This window comes from Trifolium pratense, linkage group LG3, assembly GCF_020283565.1.
Source record: "Trifolium pratense cultivar HEN17-A07 linkage group LG3, ARS_RC_1.1, whole genome shotgun sequence".
NCBI classification, from domain to species: Eukaryota; Viridiplantae; Streptophyta; class Magnoliopsida; order Fabales; family Fabaceae; genus Trifolium; species Trifolium pratense.
Window position 1 is genome coordinate 29,191,237 of NC_060061.1, and position 23,805 is coordinate 29,215,041.

The 23,805-nt window shown below is 27.9% G+C and overlaps 1 protein-coding gene and 2 long non-coding RNA genes across 3 annotated transcripts; 2 read left to right on the plus strand and 1 right to left on the minus strand.

The window, feature by feature from the left end:
• Positions 1-2,759: 2,759 nt before the first annotated feature.
• LOC123913626 (probable sugar phosphate/phosphate translocator At4g32390) lies at positions 2,760-4,357 on the minus strand. The gene has a single exon (XM_045964432.1). It carries the CDS (start codon positions 4,053-4,055, stop codon positions 3,009-3,011), a length of 1,047 nt encoding a protein of 348 aa, XP_045820388.1. The 5' UTR covers positions 4,056-4,357; the 3' UTR covers positions 2,760-3,008.
• A 3,967-nt stretch (positions 4,358-8,324) lies between these two features.
• On the plus strand, positions 8,325-10,801 carry LOC123913629. Its single transcript, XR_006811679.1, has 2 exons — positions 8,325-8,679; positions 9,380-10,801. It is a non-coding gene; the product is annotated as an uncharacterized LOC123913629 (long non-coding RNA).
• Positions 10,802-14,389: 3,588 nt separating this feature from the next.
• Positions 14,390-16,850, plus strand: LOC123913630. Its single transcript, XR_006811680.1, has 3 exons — positions 14,390-14,728; positions 15,429-15,476; positions 16,533-16,850. It is a non-coding gene; the product is annotated as an uncharacterized LOC123913630 (long non-coding RNA).
• The last annotated feature ends 6,955 nt before the right edge of the window (positions 16,851-23,805 follow it).

A 23,805-nucleotide genomic window follows, 5' to 3' on the forward strand; every position in this document is an offset into this window, starting at 1 on the left:
TTATAAAATGTAAATTACACAATTTCTAATACATTCATACCTTATTTATCTCCTTAACCAGTGCCCCAGGGGCACTAGTTAGCATTAATAGCACTCTCTCCGGTCACATTTATAAACAAAAAAACACTTCAAATTTTGGTCATTATTATTATAAACAAAAGTTTACTTTTAAATTAATTAATACTACTATTCCTAATATATCCTTATTTGATTTTATTTTTTTATGGATTTATTTCACTTTTACACATTTCAAAAGGGATAATTTAGTAAACTTAACTCATCTTGTGCATTAAATCAAGAAAATTAACTACACTTAATTAAATTTCTTAAACACCGCGTAAACAGTTTTTTTTGCTAATATTTGTGTCCGGATGGAGTACCTAATAGTACCCAATCCCTCCAACTCAGCACCTCTTAAAAAGTTCTAAATAGGTCCCGCTAATAACTCTATATCTCATCAATAATTCTACATCTTTATAAGTAGGTCACACAAAAATATATTATAATGAGGAGAGAGGGTAACTATTTGAGAAGCAGTACTGGTACCTATTATGTACTCAATGAGTATTGCTCTAATGGTAGTATCTAATAAGTATCTAATGGATACTATCATTTGAGATGATATTTTTTTTAGGTACAGGAGATGGTCTTACATACCAAAATAAATATACAAGTCTTGCAGTTTTTTTTTTACAATAAGTTGGGGATCAAACCCATAACCTATAGTATACTACTCAAACCCCTGAATAAATCTCAGTGGCTTAATCTTGGAGTTTTGATCTCACATGCAAACTAAATCTAAAAGAGCAAACCAAAGTGGTTGTGCAACAAAAAAGAAAATAATAAACATACTATTAAGTATTAACTAAGATTTTGGTTCGTAAAAATATGGCGTATACGAGTATAAAAAGTGGAAGAGTTAAGATCTTATCTATCTATGAAACACTTTACTGATAGGGTCTGTTTGGTAAAAATAAACTATAAGTTAGCTGATAAGCTAATTTATAACTGATAGCTGATGGCTGATAGCTTATAGTTGAAAAGCTAGTAGAATAGAATTAAAGTGTTTGACAAATTTAGTTGTCGTAAGTACAAAATGAAATAAAAATACATGGTTAGTGGGTATTTTTTTTTTGTAAGTGTTAGTGGGTAGTTATTATAATTTTTAAAAAATAAATAAATAAAATTAATGAAGGTAAATATGAAATAAAATGAAAAAGCTACAAGCTATAAGCTCATACGCTACTTGAAATAGCATATCAAAAAACGCTATAAGCTAGTTAGAGAAGCTCGTTACCAAACACTTAACATTTTTTTCAAACAAGCTTATAAGCTAGTTCAATAAGCTATAAGCTAGTTTATTGGACTTACCAAACAGTGCCTTAGTCTTTTGACCAAGTGAATGACCTTATTTAAAGAGAGAAAAACAGATAAAATATTGGTAAGTCTATTTTAAAAAATCGTAGGGAGTAGAACACATTAAAAATTTAGAAAATTCAATTAGAAAGGAACACTCATTATACCAAAATGAGAAAAGTAATGATGAGGCAAACTACAACTTGTGAAGAAGATAGTTATCAATTGCTATTTTGTTGTTAAACACACTCCCAACCCTAACATCAATTTTTTTTTTTAAACAAAATTGTGAAAGCGTAGTTGATTTTGTGCACGATATTGATTGATATTATGATAGAAAATTGCAAACAAATGCTATCAACGAAACTTCATTCAATTGTGATGTAGTGTCAGTGATCTCCAAAATCATTAGATTATTTCGATTGCTAAACTCCTAAAAATAGCTTAAGTGGAATAAATTGCGATTTGGATCCTCAACTGTCATGTTCTCTACAGCAATGCCTGCTGCAAATATGACAGCCATTGGATTAATCAAATGGCCATGATATAAGATTAAAAATCTGAAACTAAAACATTGGAATAAATTTTTTATGCGTACAGAAAGGAACTTAACGAGCAAGCGGTGCGGCTAGCACGACGGCAAGATGAATGAAGCTGCGATTCACGGCTCGGTGGTGGGGTGGGTGAAGCTGCAATCAACAAAAGAACTGATAGCCCAATTTCTAATCTTTTCTAGTTTCAAATCCCTTAACAGATCCAACCTTGCTTGATTTCATCCTACTTTTCAATTTCTAATCCTTCTAGTTTCAACTTTGATGAGATTATTTTGTTAGATTACCTTGTTTCTTTTAAGTGTCTACTTATAATTGAAATGAAAATTGATTTTGAGAGTAGTACAAGAGATTGGAATATCCAAATGATTTGCAGAGATGAGCGTGATATGTACAGTAGCCACATTTCAAACAAAGAAGAAGCCATAGAAATCAGATTTTGGTACATAGCATTAATCTTATATCAGATTTTTAATCTTATATCATGGCCATTTGATTTAATCCAAGGGCTGTCATATTTGCAGCAGACATTGCAGCAGAGAACATGACAGCTGAGGATCCAAATCGAACAAATTGTGTGGCATAAAATATACTTCCTCCGGCCACAAATATAAGCAAAAATGTATTTTTTAATTCATTGATTAATAGATGTATCTGGACTATAATATAATTTTTTTTTAACTAATGCTAGGTCTCGTGATTTTCTTTAACATTTAACACGGGACATGTTTTATTGAGTGTCGGAGGCATGCTTAGATTTCGGCCGCAGTTGTGGTTGCTGAACTGTGACTTAAACTACTACAATCAGATGAACTAAAAAAAAATAACAACATTTTGTAAAAAAAAAAAACATGAAATGAAGTTAACAACCATGAATTCTGCTCATCATCCATAATTTTTTCCATACAATTTGTTTGGTAAATATCCATAATGCCTAATTCATTCACTAGTCATAAACTCATTAAAATTTAAAAGGGACATTCCATAGTCTCAGCCCCAAACATGGACTATATCACCAGATATGAATACAAAGAAAATACATAATAATAATAATGACATAAATAACAATTTTTGTACCCAAAATTCAGATAAACAATTCTGTCAGTTCCCATTCTCATTCTTCCTTGTACTTTCTTCATCTTCTTTCCCATTTCTCTCTTCCAACAAATTTCCAGCCTCAAAATCATCTTTCTGAACACTTTTCTGAGCCTCAGAGGCCTTTAGAGCTACCAACTTACAGTGATTATAATATGCAACCCCTAAAAATGCAAGTCCATAACCAATCAAATTGAGCGGTGTAACGGTATCCTTAATCACAGACCAAGAAAATGCAATAAGCAGCCAATCCTTCACAACACCAGCAACATTCATAGTCAAAGCCGAAGTCTTCCCAACAAGCAAAAACACAGCGAGATTCAAAGCAAAAGCACACAAAGAATTACTTCCAAAAATCCAAAAATCGAATCTCAAACTCGACTTATCCCTCAACAACGGGTACTCCATGACGAACCAAGGAAACGTCAAAAAAACCAAACAACACGGCGCAATGTAGTAAAGTGAAGTAATAGGATTCAACTTAATCCCTTTTGAGTTCAAAAGAATCTGAATTAAAACCAAGCGCGTAGCTTCAAACGCTACAGCCATGAGCTGCAGCGTAATGCCAAAAACATCAAACTTGGCTTCGCCATAAGCCGCTACAGCGACGCCAAGTGAAATAGAAACCATGTTGATCATGGTTTCTTTCTTAAAAGACTCTTTTTTAAACGAAACGCCGATAGAGTAAACGGCGACCGGCATAAGTGCTTTAAGCATTTGAATGAATGAAACTGAGAGGTAAATGTAAGCAGAGTTTGAGAACCAAAGGGAGAGAGAATAAAGTGCACCAACGGGGACCACAGATTTAAGGTAAGTGTCTAAAGACATTGAAATTGGGTCAACAATTTTGAAGACTTTTACGAGGATGTAAGCAAGAGAAGAACAAAAAGCCATGTGAATCATTGTTAGTGATATTGGGAATGGCCAATTGTACATTTTTTTATCAAGAATGTATTTGTTATAGACAATCACTGAGAAACTTAGTAAAATCCATATGGATACATATGTGTATGAAAGAAGCACTTTTTTCATCACACCTTCGGATACAGCCATTGTTGTTTTTTTGGGTGTGTTTGTGGTGACTGGTGAATTGGGTTTGGGAATGAAGTTATGATTATGAAGGAGATTTGGGTTATGATGATGATTTAATTGAAATGAGATTTGAGATTTGAGAATTTTGGAGAATCTAGAGTTTTGATTTGATGAGTTAATTGTGTTGTTTGGAGGAGTGGCAAGAGATTTGGACTATTTAAGGTTGTTGGAGTTTCATTTTCTGTATTTCTACGAAAGAAACGTAAGACTTGTTTTGAGTGAGTTTAGTAAACGTTTTTGTTTGGTGAATTACCATATTTTGGTGCTTCCTTCATTGCTTCCTGCCGGAAAAATTGGGCTTTCTTTTAACTTTTGTTCAATTGTAAAAGTCAATTTTACCTTTTCTTTATCTGGAAAATAATTAACCTTCCTGTTCAGAAATAGACAATTTAAAAGCAAGAAGAAGACAATTTTACCTGAAAATTAATTAACCTTTACTGATCCGAAACTTGGGGATGTATTGAAGTTACAAATATATTTACAGGTTGTTAGTTGGTTCAGTGTTGATTGACGCGAAACTTGATAGGGAGAATCACGTTTCGATCCCACAACTATAATAGGAATGAGGTTTTAACCACTTGATGTCATAACTCACCCCAAACCAAAAAAGTTAATTTGACCAATAAATAATACATTCGAGGATTAAATTGACTACTCGGCAAAAGAGACACTCGTATATGTGTTTGCAATTTCAATATATTTAGAGACATCTATAATCTATAATATGTAAAAAACCAAACTTATTTGCCTTTCCCTCTCCTCTTCTCATACATTTGATATTAAATGCTATTATTACAATAATTAATAATTAAATTAACTAAATTAATATATTTTATAAACAATTCATATTTGATTAGTGAAAATATAATTTGTTTTTATCCGTTTAAATATTAAACATTCATATTCGATTTTATAAATTAATTTATTTTTATCCATTTAAATATTAAACATTCATATTCGATTTTATAAATTTAAAATATTATACTTTTAATCACATATACATTTATTTTTATTCAAATAACGATGTACATTCATATTTGATTTTATAAATATTAAATATTATATTTTTATCAAATATAAATTTATTTTTACTCAAATAAAAAGGTTTTTTTTTTAATATGGTTATAAAAAAAAGGCGTTTCATTTTGTATTTGTGATAAAAATAAATGTAAAAGGCGATTTATTTTGTATTTATTTTTTTATTTCTCCCAAATAGTAGATGTGTTTAACTAAATTATTTTCACAATTATGATTGTTGATCAAATATGATTACTGATTTACAATTATGTCAAAACTGCATTAAAAAAAATTAAACAATATTAAAGAATTGAATTATACCAAATATAAATTAAGCAACATTCTATATTTATGTTCTACTATCATGTCCTATTATTATTATTATTATTATTATTATTATTATTATTATTATTATTATTATTACATTTTATGTTATTATTTTACATCTATAAATAGTGAGTCTCCTATAAAGTTTTATTCAACAATTTAAATCATGCTCCGATGCTCACTGCCTCAAGTTCTTCTTCTTGCTTTTTTTTTTTGACACATCTCTCTTCTTTTTTATTGTTTTTCATTTTAATTTATATATTGGCATGAATTTTCATTTTTTAAATTTCAAATATTTCTTTTGCTCAAATATCCTTTCTTTTGTTTCACCATTCTTTTATTCAAATTTTTATACAGGTTCATTAGCTTTTGGAAAGAAATATTTGATCATATATTAAAATCTTTCTTTAAAGGTTTTAGTTTTTTCTGATCATCTTTATTTTTAATTGTTTTCTCTCTACCTATACTTTTTTTTTTCGATACCTATGTTTTTGTTTTTTACATACATATGTGTTTATAGGTAATATATAGGTGTGTCTTGATCTCCTACGTACGAAATTTGAAAGGAAAGAGGAAGGCAAGAACCATGTTTTCAGAAAAGTGGCGGTCCGAATCTTATTTAACCTTTTGAATAAATTTCTTGATTTTAGGTGTAATGAACAAATTGACAACCTATCAATTTGACATGTGAATCCGTTGACATCACACCTATAAAGGAAACATGTATGATTATTTGAAGTAATGCATTAACGAAAATGTGCAAAAGTTTTGTTTACCTCCGCTTCTATGAGTCTTGAATGAACTACATCCAATATTTTGTGTAATTTAAAGATTAAAAATGTCTATACTATAATACTTTTTATATGACTATACTATAATACTCTTTCTTTTTTTTTTCTTTTTTTTTATTTTTTATAAATAAGTTCACAATGTAATTTTGTTGGGGAGGATTTAAACTAATTCAATAGTAATGACAAATATAAAACAATATTTAAATTATACATGTGCCCAATTTTTATTTTTTTTACTCAATGTGCCCAAAGTTAAATACATGCCCTTAGTAAGTTTTTATTTTACATGGTTCTTAATAGTAACATATATATAAAAAAAAAAGTTGCATATTTGAATTATATTTATATATTCTGTAAAAAAAAATGTTTATATATATTTGACAACAATCAAATAGAAAACAATGTACCGTAAAAATATACAAAACAATGTGTCATAAGATTATTTGACATATATATTGAAGAACATCATTGAATTTGTAGTTTTATACCCAAAATATTCATCGAACTATATGAAAAACTTTTAATAAATAAAGAATAATCTTTATTATAGCATATTAGCTGGTAAATTCTATTTCAAAATTGTTTGATTTTTTCGATAATATATCAGAAATTCCTGAATATAGAATATTCTTTTATTCTAGAAACATTTCAATTTCAATTCAATTATATTTATGTATGGTTTTAATTTAATTTAAAAATGCATAAGGTAATCCATTCCTTCTTAATTTAAGGATTACATTTAATACATTAAGGGAAATGAAACCAAAATTATTTCCTTTAATAATATTTTAAACAATAAATTAAAATATATTAAGGGAAAGAATCCAAATAATTCATTCAATAATTTTTTAGCAATAAAGGTAGTATTAACCAAAAACAATAAAGCAAATCTCATTTTTAGATTTAAAAGAAAACGTGTTACTACCTACCTGTTGCAATTAGTTGTCTTTGCACGTAGACTTCTATTTTATTTAGAGCATCATACATATTGTTTAGATTTAAAAGAAAACGTGTTACCACTTTGGGTATCATATATTATTAACAAGTGATCCCTACAACGCCATATAATATTTATGCAACTCATACATATTTTTCCCCAATGGTGATACCACTTTTTGAGTATCATACATTAATAACAAGTGGTCCCTTCTATATTTTTTTTTTATATTTTGTCTAAATAAAAATTATTTAATTTAATAAATACGTAGATAAATAAATTAATAATTAAATATAATGAGAAATACATGGCAATAAATAAAAATGGTGAAAAATTCATAAATATGACGAGAAATATATAATGAAAAATATAATAATTAATTTTTATTATTATACATATTAGGATCCATTTTATAGAAAACAAATAAAATATGACTTGAGAACAAAACAAATAAAAATTGTGTAATATATAGAATAATATGAAATATCATCAAATTAACATCCAACTACAAGAAGAAAAAAAAAATCTTTTATGCACTATTGTTGAAGAAACGAAATTAAATGAAAACTTATGAAATGAAAATATTTAAAATATTTATTCCTTAAAATTAGCATCAGTTACTAATCAATTTTAATCTCATCTCATTCATAAATAAAATTAAATATGTCAGATCACATATGTAACACCCCAAATTTTATAAACTAGTATTTTTCTTATATTGTTAATTTTAGTATTTTTATAAAATTAATTTGATGATTTAGTTATATTTTTATAATAGTTTGTGAAAATAATACATTCAATGAGTATTCAATATCATGCTAGTCCTAGTTACGTGTCTAAAGTGTGAGAATGTTTAAATAATTATTTTCTTGGAAACGAACTTTAGATAAAGAAAACCTATAGGTATAATCTATTAATTTAATGTAAACTATGTTGAAATTTTAGAACTGAGAGTGTAAAAGTATACACCGTTAAAAATAAATAGTTTATAAAAATATGTCATTGTGATACCTAATATTTCCGAATTATTTTAGGTGTGATTTGATAGTATTTTTACCTTGTGCAGACTGATAATTAATATATTCTCTAGATTGTGAAATTAAGAAAAGTAATTTTAGAAATCAATCATGAAATATTTTAGTAGGCTATGATAAAAGTTTAGGCTTAAAATTCTACCGAATTTCGAACAGTAGTTTACTCAACAGTATAAATTTATATCGTAGAAAAAGAAAATAAAAATATCTTTTAGACCAGAAAAATATCTATGTTATTAAAATTAATGAAAAATAAAATGAAAGATTAGAGATAAGCATGCATTTAATTTTAAGATAAGAACTACACCTATGCATTACAAGGTGGCTAATTTTTCTTCACAAATTGAAAGTGAAAACGTGGACTGAGAATTTACCATGTAGCAGTAGAATTAGAAATCTATAAATAGGGTCTTAACATTCACTTTTTACACACAATTATCACTCTCACAACTCACAAAAAGCTAGGAATTTCAATTAAGGTTTGAATCTCTTCTTTCTTTTCATTCTTCTTATACTCTTTTTTTTCGTTGATGTTTAGTAGATAAATCAATGTTTTCTTTTATTGTCAGTTAGTTTTAGTTAGTTAACTAGGTAGTAACAAAGCCTTTGTCTAATTCTCACCATGATCATGTAACACAATAAAAGATGAAAGTTTCATTGTTTTACTTTTATTCAAGTCTTGTGATTAGAAAACCAAGTCTCTTTCATTCATTTTAAAACCTTTAATTACTCTACCTTATTTTCAATAGCTTTAAAGTTTGGTTTCTTTAACCCTTAACTAATATGTAGCTTTGTCAGATTGTAAATAAAACAGAGGACCTGTTAAATATATATTTTCATGACTTTAGTTACATAGTTCTTCTAGTTTTTAACTTAGGCAATTGACTAATGTTTTCTTGTACATCTATAAGTGTTAATTAAGCAAAGTTTAATTATCTAGCTAGATAGTAACATAATTGAGTCCTTCTGAAGATAAAATTTTGAACTAATATGATGAGCTATAAAATATCAAGTGTTCTGTTTCATATACACGTATGAAAATAAGAAGTAGATGTCATGTAATACTCTTAATTAATTTAGGTTCCAGTTCTTGAATGATTTCTTTTAATACATTAGTATCGTTAGAATTTAATTATAATTCTAGTTAGTTAAGAAATAGTTGTTTTGATGAGTTAATAGGTATCCTAGATGAAGGTGATTGCTCGAGTTATTTTGGAAAGCTTCAAGGTAAGGGGAATCGCTAATAATAAGTTTCGATGGGCACAAGAAATGTGTTACTTGTATATATATTATTAGTTATAACTAGGGGTGTTGTGTACTTTATATAGTAATTTATATTCATTAAGGTATATGCAAAATGTTAAATGATGAGTGATTGATTTTAGTTTGATTATATGTGTGAATAAATCTTCTGCAATATATGAGTTGAAAATGTTCATGTGTTTGAGTGTTATGGTGAAAAATTGAGGTTAACTCTCATAAGTTGTATGGTGAGTTTTGAGGATTAATATGTCAAGTTGATATTGACAAAGAAAATTTAAGTTGAAAAGTTGAACATATAATCACCTTTGATAGGTGAAGAGCAAAACAGGGTGTTTCTTACAGTACTATAATGTATGTAAGACTGAGGATAGGTTCGGCTGGGTCGCCTCAAGACCTAATGGGGATCACCGGCGTTTTGAACTCCTACCAATAGTCAGAGATAGCCACTCTGACTGGAGGAAATCATACAACCCGACGTGGTGAAACCTGACTGTGCAGGACTATCTATAATAAGGTGTAGCGCTCGGGCCAGAATGGTTGAGACATATTTGATATATGTTGATTTGCAAACGACCATGTTATGGCAGTTGAAACGGCCTTACGCTCATACTAGAGGTCTCCATGGAGTAGGTTGAATAAAGATAATACTGACCAAATTAGAAGACTAACTTCGAGTGAAGAATTATGATTAGATTTTGTATATATTTTAAATGATTCAATTTCGATGTTTGATATATTTGATAATTGTTATATTTGGCGATTGATATATTTGATTTTCATTGTCTGACTAATTGTTGATTAGTGATGATGATATAATGTTTGTGTAATTCACTTTGTGATTATTTGACTATATGTGACTATTTGACTACTTGATTCTATTTAATTAAATATATGATTAGATACTCAGGTATGTATATATACTATTAAATAAAAATGTATATACTTGTATAATATTATGTGTAGCCTTGTGACATCATCACGATGGTAACTTGTGTACGAGTGATTCACCCCTTACAACAGTTAGTGCAGGATTCTAAGGCCTCAAGTTGAAGTTCATTGAGAAAAGGAAAACGTGATTGTGAGAGACATTAATTATAATACAAGGACCGTTAGTGTTGATTAGTGATCTAGTTTATTTTTGGAGTCCGAAGAGAAAGATCTCTTTGATATGTATTGATGACGTTATTGGAGTACTCCCTAGGTGACATGTATCTTAGTGTTTGACCAGCTTGTGATCATTTGTGGGTTAGAGTCTTTTGTAGGAATTTATCTTTTATTATTTCATATTGAAAAATTGTAAGATAATTATGTGAAATGAAAATGTTTTATATTTGAAAATCCTTTGAGCAAAATTACTAGATGATTGTTTGATATAAATGATGCATATTATTTTTGGACTTACTAAATAATTTATATAAAGAGAATTTTGAAAACTTTCTTAAATAAAAATAATAGTACTTATATTCGAGAACATTTCTCACTTATACTTTTCCTTTACCAAAAATAAACCAGCATAATTTTATTTGCTTGTATTTAAGCATTTAAATTTGGGTAGAGAACTGTGACGCTCTTCTTTTCAGTCTCTGAAAAGGGGGTGTTACAATTAGTGGTATCAGAGCTGGTCGAGTCTTTCGGGAGTCTTTGGGGAATAGGTTCATGATGCTTTTGTTATGTGATCTTTGTTTGCTTTTGTGGTGTGATCTTTGTTCGGACTTGTTGGATTAATTGTAGTTAAGATAAAAGTGTTTTCATTCTAAGTTTGTATATGGGGTATAAGGATGGTCTAATCGTAATGGAAATTTTGTGAGTCATTTTAGTGCAGATGATGACAACATGGATATATGTCGGAATGATTAGAACTCCTGATGGTTAGTCAATTTTCTTTTTCTAAGTAGACTAAGAAACTACATTGAAAGATATTGATACTTTAAATTATTGAGAATATAGTTGGTTGACTAGTATAAATAAATAGATAATAATGGGATCTAATGATTTTCTATATGCATAACTAGTTCATAGAGAAGGAGTAATAATAGGAAATCATAGAAATATCTTAGAATGTTTAGGGAAACATTAATTTTATATGACTAATAATTATGATAATGTTATGATAGACTTAGAGTATAGTAAGGTCTTGCTTGTTTGAGAGTCTTATGGATTAAAGTTTTACTTCACTAAGAGAATCAATGGTCATATATGTATGTGATTATGTAGTTCAAGAATATGTAACATTGTGTTAGCTTATGGCTAGTCGAATAATATGTGAGCATGGAATTTAGTAGACTTTAGCGCGGATGCCAATTTTTAGAAATGGTATTACGATAAGGAGAAAAAAAAATCATAGTAAATCCTAAAAAAATTTAAGTAATAGTTTGTTAAGTTAAAATTATAGGGACATGAGATTTTGCTTTGCTAGTCTTTGTTTTTGATGGTATATATAGGATTCCTTATTTTTTTTAGTTATTAGGCTAACTGCCGCGTTGCTGCATTTTTGTGGTTAGGTAAGTACAAATTGATTGTTTTGGTTTCTAGTATGGTGTATTGGTTTTGCTATGTTTTGTTTGTCATACTATATTTTCACAATTTTTGTTCTTGTTGTGTTTCCCCTATTATAGGCACTTATTGTAGTTATGTAGGAATTATTATAAATAAAATTGTGTTGTTTCAAAATTAAAAATTAAAAATAAAATAAATTAAGACTCATAGTTAAGGTTAATTATGTTAAAATTGGAAGAGTGTGTCTATGGTCAATTTTACTTTGGAGTAAGTTATCTGAAACAAACTAGTTCTATAGAATGAACCAATACAAGATTATTATTAGAGTAAATTTTAGAATTGATGAAATATGATTATTTTGATAGGTGAAAATAAAATATAGTTTACCATGAGTTTGAGGTATTTGATTGTGGTTTATTTTAGAAAGTTTAATTTTAGTTATTAAGAATATGATTGAATACTTTTAGTTGGAAAATATAGCACACACTTGCTGCAAATATAAATAGATTATCTTTCAAAAGAAAAAGTATGAGTAGATTTTTTTTTTTAGAAAAGAAAAAGTGAGTAGATTTAGAGTTAGTTGTAAGAACTATAGTTGGCAAAAGAATTTTTATTGGATAGTATGGTTAAGGGAAGATATCTAAGTAAGTATGAAGACTTGAGCTTCAAATAATGATATAGTAAATAATAAGTTTTGAGGAGAGTGAAACAATATAAGTGGAGGTTTAATATCGAAATGGTGTTGTGGTTTAAGTTGAGTGGTTCACTTTGGAATAGTGGAGAAGATATAGTAGGTATATATTAATCCTATGAACTTCTTAAAAGAAGAATCTTTATTTTAGTTTTGGATGAAACTTTAGTTTCTACCAAGATAGAATTATAGTAAAAGCATGACTAATCTTTTGATATAATTTTAATGGTATAGAAAGAGTTTGGGTGGTATATAGGAAAAACATCTCAGCCTATACATAAATTGTTCTACCTTCAGTTGGATTTTTATTAGTGGAAGGGAGATTGGTTTTCTGGATTTATCGATTCTTAGCTTATATACCGAGTTTAGGAAGAAAAAAAAAAGTTGGAAATTGAAAAATATTGATCGGATTATGAATTTTGATTTAGATATTAGAAATTTTCAATACATAGAATTGTGATTAATTTTGCAAGTGTAGAATGAACTTGTGTGGCATCTAAGTTTGAAAATTTAGCTTTATATAACAAAGATAATAAAGTTGAAAGTATAGTTATTGGACTAGGAACTTTATTTGTAGATTAGAAAATTGCTAAGATTTAGAAATGTAGTTAAGATATAAATACATATATTTTTGAAGATAAATGTGAATTCAAAAAATTAGTTATGGAAGTTGAACTTATAAGAATGAATTTTATAAGTAGTATTAAGAATAGTGATGGTTAAGTTTTTATTACACTATATGATGTTTGAAAGACTTATATCTAATGCTAAGAATAGTAAATAGTAATTTTCAATGTCAAGAAAGGTAATGACAATATAATTTTAGTGCTTAAATGAATCATTATTATTATTATTATTATTATTATTAAAGATTATTAATATAGTTGAAATAGTGAAGTCAATTATTAATAATGATTAGTTCATTAGGTAGGTATTGCTTTACTTGAAACAAAATTAGTTACATCAAATCTTTTTGAATATGTTTAGGTTTTGAGCTGGTATAATAAAATTGTAAGTTCTAAATTGTAGCTTTAGCAAGGTTATAAAAAAACTATGGGAACATGATATCTTAAAAGATTTGCTAAAGAACTATATATTCTTTTGAGTAACTAAACTGAAAAGATTATGTACATATGCTTTTAGGGATATAAATTTAAAGTAACCAAAATTTTCTAAATATAGATGTTTTAAATTTCTTTACTTACTAATTTCGAGGACGAAATTTTTTTAAGAGGGGTAGTAATGTAACACCCCAAATTTTATAAACTAGTATTTTTCTTATATTGTTAATTTTAGTATTTTTATAAAATTAATTTGATGATTTAGTTATATTTTTATAATAGTTTGTGAAAATAATACATTCAATGAGTATTCAATATCATGCTAGTCCTAGTTACGTGTCTAAAGTGTGAGAATGTTTAAATAATTATTTTCTTGGAAACGAACTTTAGATAAAGAAAACCTATAGGTATAATCTATTAATTTAATGTAAACTATGTTGAAATTTTAGAACTGAGAGTGTAAAAGTATACACCGTTAAAAATAAATAGTTTATAAAAATATGTCATTGTGATACCTAATATTTCCGAATTATTTTAGGTGTGATTTGATAGTATTTTTACCTTGTGCAGACTGATAATTAATATATTCTCTAGATTGTGAAATTAAGAAAAGTAATTTTAGAAATCAATCATGAAATATTTTAGTAGGCTATGATAAAAGTTTAGGCTTAAAATTCTACCGAATTTCGAACAGTAGTTTACTCAACAGTATAAATTTATATCGTAGAAAAAGAAAATAAAAATATCTTTTAGACCAGAAAAATATCTATGTTATTAAAATTAATGAAAAATAAAATGAAAGATTAGAGATAAGCATGCATTTAATTTTAAGATAAGAACTACACCTATGCATTACAAGGTGGCTAATTTTTCTTCACAAATTGAAAGTGAAAACGTGGACTGAGAATTTACCATGTAGCAGTAGAATTAGAAATCTATAAATAGGGTCTTAACATTCACTTTTTACACACAATTATCACTCTCACAACTCACAAAAAGCTAGGAATTTCAATTAAGGTTTGAATCTCTTCTTTCTTTTCATTCTTCTTATACTCTTTTTTTTCGTTGATGTTTAGTAGATAAATCAATGTTTTCTTTTATTGTCAGTTAGTTTTAGTTAGTTAACTAGGTAGTAACAAAGCCTTTGTCTAATTCTCACCATGATCATGTAACACAATAAAAGATGAAAGTTTCATTGTTTTACTTTTATTCAAGTCTTGTGATTAGAAAACCAAGTCTCTTTCATTCATTTTAAAACCTTTAATTACTCTACCTTATTTTCAATAGCTTTAAAGTTTGGTTTCTTTAACCCTTAACTAATATGTAGCTTTGTCAGATTGTAAATAAAACAGAGGACCTGTTAAATATATATTTTCATGACTTTAGTTACATAGTTCTTCTAGTTTTTAACTTAGGCAATTGACTAATGTTTTCTTGTACATCTATAAGTGTTAATTAAGCAAAGTTTAATTATCTAGCTAGATAGTAACATAATTGAGTCCTTCTGAAGATAAAATTTTGAACTAATATGATGAGCTATAAAATATCAAGTGTTCTGTTTCATATACACGTATGAAAATAAGAAGTAGATGTCATGTAATACTCTTAATTAATTTAGGTTCCAGTTCTTGAATGATTTCTTTTAATACATTAGTATCGTTAGAATTTAATTATAATTCTAGTTAGTTAAGAAATAGTTGTTTTGATGAGTTAATAGGTATCCTAGATGAAGGTGATTGCTCGAGTTATTTTGGAAAGCTTTAAGGTAAGGGGAATCGCTAATAATAAGTTTCGATGGGCACAAGAAATGTGTTACTTGTATATATATTATTAGTTATAACTAGGGGTGTTGTGTACTTTATATAGTAATTTATATTCATTAAGGTATATGCAAAATGTTAAATGATGAGTGATTGATTTTAGTTTGATTATATGTGTGAATAAATCTTCTGCAATATATGAGTTGAAAATGTTCATGTGTTTGAGTGTTATGGTGAAAAATTGAGGTTAACTCTCATAAGTTGTATGGTGAGTTTTGAGGATTAATATGTCAAGTTGATATTGACAAAGAAAATTTAAGTTGAAAAGTTGAACATATAATCACCTTTGATAGGTGAAGAGCAAAACAGGGTGTTTCTTACAGTACTATAATGTATGTAAGACTGAGGATAGGTTCGGCTGGGTCGCCTCAAGACCTAATGGGGATCACCGGCATTTTGAACTCCTACCAATAGTCAGAGATAGCCACTCTGACTGGAGGAAATCATACAACCCGACGTGGTGAAACCTGACTGTGCAGGACTATCTATAATAAGGTGTAGCGCTCGGGCCAGAATGGTTGAGACATATTTGATATATGTTGATTTGCAAACGACCATGTTATGGCAGTTGAAACGGCCTTACGCTCATACTAGAGGTCTCCATGGAGTAGGTTGAATAAAGATAATACTAACCAAATTAGAAGACTAACTTCGAGTGAAGAATTATGATTAGATTTTGTATATATTTTAAATGATTCAATTTCGATGTTTGATATATTTGATAATTGTTATATTTGGCGATTGATATATTTGATTTTCATTGTCTGACTAATTGTTGATTAGTGATGATGATATAATGTTTGTGTAATTCACTTTGTGATTATTTGACTATATGTGACTATTTGACTACTTGATTCTATTTAATTAAATATATGATTAGATACTCAGGTATGTATATATACTATTAAATAAAAATGTATATACTTGTATAATATTATGTGTAGCCTTGTGACATCATCACGATGGTAACTTGTGTACGAGTGATTCACCCCTTACAACAGTTAGTGCAGGATTCTAAGGCCTCAAGTTGAAGTTCATTGAGAAAAGGAAAACGTGATTGTGAGAGACATTAATTATAATACAAGGACCGTTAGTGTTGATTAGTGATCTAGTTTATTTTTGGAGTCCGAAGAGAAAGATCTCTTTGATATGTATTGATGACGTTATTGGAGTACTCCCTAGGTGACATGTATCTTAGTGTTTGACCAGCTTGTGATCATTTGTGGGTTAGAGTCTTTTGTAGGAATTTATCTTTTATTATTTCATATTGAAAAATTGTAAGATAATTATGTGAAATGAAAATGTTTTATATTTGAAAATCCTTTGAGCAAAATTACTAGATGATTGTTTGATATAAATGATGCATATTATTTTTGGACTTACTAAATAATTTATATAAAGAGAATTTTGAAAACTTTCTTAAATAAAAATAATAGTACTTATATTCGAGAACATTTCTCACTTATACTTTTCCTTTACCAAAAATAAACCAGCATAATTTTATTTGCTTGTATTTAAGCATTTAAATTTGGGTAGAGAACTGTGACGCTCTTCTTTTCAGTCTCTGAAAAGGGGGTGTTACAACATAGTTGTACTACACAAAATTTTATTTAATATTGTGATGCATCTCTAAAACCATCTTTCATATATCTATCTATATAAAGGCATATCAATCAATTAATTTTCTACAACAACCACAATTTTTACCATCCCATTGTTGTTATACTTTTTTATCGTACTTTTTTATATGTATATTGTTTTACTCTTATATTTAATAATATTTTTCTAACACTTTTTATTCCTAATATTTTTACATGGGGATCATGCTATTGATAAATGTGATTATCTTTCAAGGTAACAAAGTTTGGCAAAGGTTATAAAACGTTTTGTTGTTCCAAACCATATGACCATGTTGTTATATCCTATTTATTTTAATGTAAGAGATCTATGTATGTAGCAACTATTCACTAATATCATGTTTTTTACTAATGAAATAGTAAAACCAAATTATATCAAATTATATTGTGAAGACTAATATGTAAGTGTGGTCTAATATTGATTACCGGACATATAACACCACTAATTTTTCCTTTGGAAACTCTTTGGACATTAGTGCATTTTATAATCTGTGCGATACGAAAGTGATTTTTCTTTTATAATGTGAATATGGTTTATTAGCTTTGCTTCTATGTGACATTAATGTGTCCTTTGAATGGATGCGATTGTTTCCCATTGGATTATATTTTTTATTTGAATTTTTGTTTTGAGTTTGGTTTTAATGTTATTTTTATTTTTATATGGTTGTAGAAGAACGACCACAACAAGGAGATTAAAATGGATGAAAAACTTTTGAGACATGTTAGAGGAAAATATAGATAAATTAATGTAGATAAATCTTTTGTTAGAAAATAAAAATTTGTTTTTACTCTTCTCTAAGATGATTAACTTAGAATGAATCACTCTTTTGTTTGTAAAAAAATAAAATCAGAATGTTTTATTTCTTTTGTCAGAAGATTTACTCTACCGAATAATTAAACCAACAGTAAAATTGAGACCAATTTTGTAATTCAAATACATGTGAATTTTGAATATCATTATAAATTAAAAACACTTAATTATGTCCCAGAATTTTGACTTGACTTCTCTTACCATAACTTTTTCAACTTAATAATGGACATTTATTAAAAATTGAACTACAATAAATGTCACAATTCTCAATTAATTATTCAGAATCATGAATTAAAGGAACGAAAATCAGATCTTCTCAATTTCTTTTTTTTTTTTTTGTTTCAAATTGTCAGTTTTTCTATATATAATCAAAATAATCAATGATTTTTTTTTTTTTACTTCTAATGCAAAAAAATTTAACACTCTGTCAACGTACTAATCATATACTTATACATGTCAAACTCTACATGATTCTTAAAAAAAAAACACTACATGATTCTTCTGATTTTTTTTAAGGAAAAAACTATTCATATGCAATAAGAATATAATAGTGAAATATCCTAGACTTAATGAGTCACGGATAGTGTTTAATTAGTCAATTCAATTTCAAATTTTAAATGATTTTTGGTAAAAAAGAAATGTAAATGTGTTTTCTAGAAAAAAATTCGAATTATACTCCTAAATAATTACTTTGATCCTAAATAATTCTGTTAAAAAATATATTCAAATTCATTTCTATATTAACTTTTATTAAAAAGAATTTAAGGTAGACGGAATGATACTTACTCTAAGACATGAAACACCTTAGAGTTCAAAGAATAGTTGCATTTTTTTTTTTAAATTATGAAATTAAATGTTTCATTAATTCATATAAATTCATATTTTCAATTTTTGTCAAAAAAGAAATCATATATTCAATTAAATGTGGCAAAAATAATAGTTTTTTAGGTTTCATTTCATGTTGCTAAGTGTTGTAAAAAAAAAATCATGTTGCTAAGTGTTGATTATGCATCTTTTTCAATAAAAAGAGGTTAGTATACTTAAGTAAGCAGAAATATTTGGACAAAATCGATGAACCCAAAAAATCAAATCAAAGTGAAAGTTACTCAATCTTATTTTGCTTTAAGTAAAAAAATTAACTAAACCAAAAAAACTAAACTGAATTTGTTTGTTTTTTGTATTTGATTTTAATTAACCAAGGAAATGCAGCAATAAATGTATTAAGCTTACTAATTCCACTTTTACTTTGCCTACGAGGTAACACTCAAACAATACGAGTCAACAACCTAAAATTTATCATTCTCTTTATCATTAAGTTCAACAAAACCATCGTTCTTCTCTTCATGCTTCAAATTTTGTGTTTCAAGTTCTCTTGAATAGTTTTCTATCTGTGTTTTCATTTCTTTAAATCCATTGCATGCATCAAGTTCTCTTGGGTACAAGGGCGGATCCAAACCTGACATATTGGTGTGGCAAAAAAAAACACGTTCACAAATTTCATAGTTGAAAAAACATGTTTGATGCTTGCAGTTGCTATCGGTAAGACCAAAGCCAACTTCAGAAGCTTATAAACCATATCAAATGTGTTGCACTTATTTGTTTTCACAAGTTTTGCACAAAGATCTTATGTTCTTTTAACTTTGCAAATTTTGAGTCACATCGAACATAATTCTGAAGCTGATGTCAGGATTATAGCTTGAAATTTGAGACCTAATTTCTAGATGTATTTCCAACAATTCATAATCAACAACTTTAACACTTTCATTGTTTGAGTTAGGTAGAATTTCAGCATAGTATTAGTGCAGCCTGCAGGATATGAAGTAAGCAAATTATACAATTACAATTTATGCAAAATCAGAATTTACATAATTCGTTTGGAGCTTAAATATGCAAAAGGTTCATGTACTTACGGGTCATTTGAGTTTTAGTCCCTGTATTTTAAAAACCTTTCCTTTTGTCACTGCACTTTCATTTTATTTTTTAAAAATAATTCATAAGCTGACTTTTGTGCTAATATCAACAAGTATCCAGATTTTAAATTCTATTTTTTTCATGTCGTCCTTGAGTCAAAGAGACCATTGGTGATTTGATTTCAATAATGATGTGATTTCTAAATCGGTGGAAGGTGTACTTTTGAAAGTGAAGTTGTTGTAAAGAAATGTTTAAGATGTATTTCATCTCTTGCGCAACATTATGCTGGCAACATGTTATTACCCAAAGAGATGAATGAAATTCATGTGGATATGTTCCGGTGAATAACTGAGTGGAAATAAGAACAAAAAAAATGTCAAGGTTTGGAAGGTACTGAAATATAACATATTTATTAGAAATCACCTCATTAATAAGATTGACATAAATGTCAAGCTTTGGAATAAAATTTATGTGGATATGTTCTTGGTGTTGTTGTGTTTGTATATTTTATTATTGTGGTTATAAGAAAATGTCATGTTGTTCCATTTGCTTTGTACATTGTGGTCAATCGGTCGTGGTTTCATATATGTGTCATTTAATTGCCTTTAGTTATGACAATTCTTAATCTCCTGCCTTTAGTTAACATTCTATATGTGTCATAAGCCATTCATATAAATTCCTTCAAAAAAAAAAGTCATTCATTTAAATGACAATAGCTCGAAGATTTTTATCCAAACTCCACTACCAAGACCAATGTTTAATCTTACCACCGAATCGGTTTCATTTGATTTGTTTCATGATTTTAAATTTTGCGTTATAATCACTATAACAAGCTTTATCTTGAATTTTATTTCTTTTGTAATATTATACTTATATTGAATATTAACATTCAATATTTGATGTAGAGTAATAAGTCAGAGTAGCAAACAAGTTCTTCAATAGCCAAGTTTTTGGCCAATGTAAGACCTCTATAAACAACATAAAGTTTCGCAAGCATCATGTCAGATGACTCACGAATGAAGCCAGAAAAGTCTGGTAAGTAAAAATATAAATTGTATCTGATAAGACCCTCATAACTAGCTCTAATCGGGGAACCTACACAACTACCGTCAATGTTGAGAACCACACAAGAGAAGTTTTCATTGTTCCATTTGATGAACCTGTACCAACGTGATTAGAGGAGAAAAAAGACGTGAAAATCTCTACCAAGCTCTGGATGTTGAAGTATAGCTGATTTAAGGACAAGATTCATTGTTTAAATAAATTAAATTATGATATCTCCATACACCAAACACCAGCCGAGAAGGAATTAGCTTGGGGACACATGGAGCTAATCATGTGCGTCAATTATAGAGAAGAAAGTTCATTGAATTCAATGTGGTGCCAAAGGTTTCTAGAGAATGTATAGTCCTGAACACAATGAAGGAAAGTCGTTTCCTGGAGGCCACATCGAGTAAAAATAGAGGAAGTGTCAAACTTCCGATGATTGAGTAAGGATAAAGCAGGAACCGAATTATGTCAGGCTAACCGTAAGAAAAAGATGATATTCGCATGTAACTATTTTACTTTAAATAAAATGCAGAAAGTCAAAAGTTTAGAAATAAAAAGATGATCTTCGAATGTAACTACTCCACTTTATTTTATGTGCGCAGCAAATTTGAATTGTGTTAAATTGTTTTTGTAATAAAAATAAATTTAAATGTATATTGGTCTTCATATTTTCATAAAAGTAAAATTTAGATCCCTTATTAAAAAAAATGATTTTTTGGGCTTATTTTTTTTTCCAAAATTTTAGTCATTATTTAATTATTGGCATTTTAATTTTTGAAGTAGCAAAATTTGTTACATAGATTTTTAAAGACAAAAAAATTTGGTGACTTATTAAACATATATATTAGTGTAATTTATCAATTTTTGTGTTAGATAATTATGAAATTTGAAATATTAAAATCTTAATTTTTATAGTCATTTTTTAACCCGTGCTTGGCACGGATCCGGATACTAGTTTGACCAATGTGACAACGAGTTACATTTTTAAGACTAAATCATATCTATTTTTTTTATATATATATATAATTTTTAAGATTTTTCACAATAATATCAATATAATATATTCTTGCATGCCTACCTTCTGCCAAACAACTGCCGGGCATCCTCTTAATAATGATCAAGTCAAAGCAATAAGCAAGTTTTTTTTTAAAAGTTATTTTTTTTATTAGTGCGCTTAAAGCAATAAACAAGTGTGGAAATATTAGATGTAGGTTCACCAAAGAAAAAAATAGATGTACATATCCACAAAAGAAAATGTTAGATGTAGACGAAGCAATGAAGAAGACGTGTTCTAATAATCCCTTGAAATATGCAAAAATCAGTTTATATATTTTAGTATTTATATATGTTAGATGTAGACGGATTATTTTTATTAGTTAGATAGTTTAATGGCTAAAATTCTATCTTAATATTTTTTTAATATAACTTTTATTTTTAATGAATTAATTTATTATTATCTCAAAACAATTTAATGAAGATGATAAAAATAATCTGTTCTTCTGATCCAAAAAATAATACTAATAATTTATTCTCAGCCAAGTAATTGTCCAATGAGAATCGAGATTATATTATTCAAGGTTATTTCCATTAAATAATAATTATGTTTAATTTTTTTTTACATAATGTAGTAGCTAGACTTACATTTTAAATTAAAAAATTGTATTTGTCAAAAAAAAACAAAATTGTAGAATCATGGATTCAAACTTGAGTCGGTACATAGCAACCTCTTTACAACTACAAACTGAACTATATTTAGAACAAAATTTATTAAGTTATAACAAAATTATAATTTATTTACCCTGGATCAAATACACTGTTAATGAAACAAAGTGGGTTAACGAAGAGGTTTAACTATCTACCAAAATGAAAAATGTTAAATTGCATTTTTAACCTTCTAAATTTTAAAAACTTGTGATTTTAACCCTCTAATTTTCAAAATAGCATTTTCTCTATCTTAATCATTTTACAAAAGGTCAATTTTGAAACGAAAATAAGTGAAAGTATCATCTATTTCACTGCTGCTGTTGTTGTTGTTGTTTTCACAATGAAAATGAGTGATTGAATCATCTATTTGCATCATCTCTAGTTAAAAAAAGACAAAAGCAAATATTATTATTGAAAGAGAATAGGCATAAGATAAAGATATGCCAAACAAAGACTAATACATAGACCTAGGGGTGATCGCGGTGCGGTTTGGTTCGGTTTTGAGCATAAAAGTCATCCTAACCGCGAGATAAAAATGCATGCGGTTCGGTTTGGTTCGGTTGATTTTTAAAAAGTCATCCAAACCAAACCAAACCAAACCAATGCGGTTTGGATCGGTTCGGTTGGTGCGGTTTAAAACATAACGATTGTACCGAACAATTTTAAGCATAAAAAAAAAATAAAAAATTGAAGTTCCAAAATAACATTGTAGTACCAACAAAAATTATTTATCCAAAATAACATTATAGTAACTTACAATTTTAAATATATAAAAAAATTGAATTTTCAAAATAACATCACGGTACCGATAAAATTTGTTTATTTAAAATAACATTACAACACCAAAATAAAATTTCAGTACAAAAAATAAAAACAACTTGAAGTTCGATTAAATTGGTCGACTGACTTGGTAATTGGGCATGTATATTGGAATATAAATATATTTTCTTTTACGATATTGGAATATAAATATATAATAGTAACTTAATGCGGTTTTTGCGGTTATCCGCGGTTTTTGCGGTTTTGCGGTTTGCGGTTCAGTAAGAAAGCCATCCAAATACATCCAAACCAAATGCGGTTTTTGCGGTTTTCGGTTTGGTTTGGTTCGATTTGCGGTTTTACTTTTGGATTGGTTCGGATACGATCACCCCTACATAGACC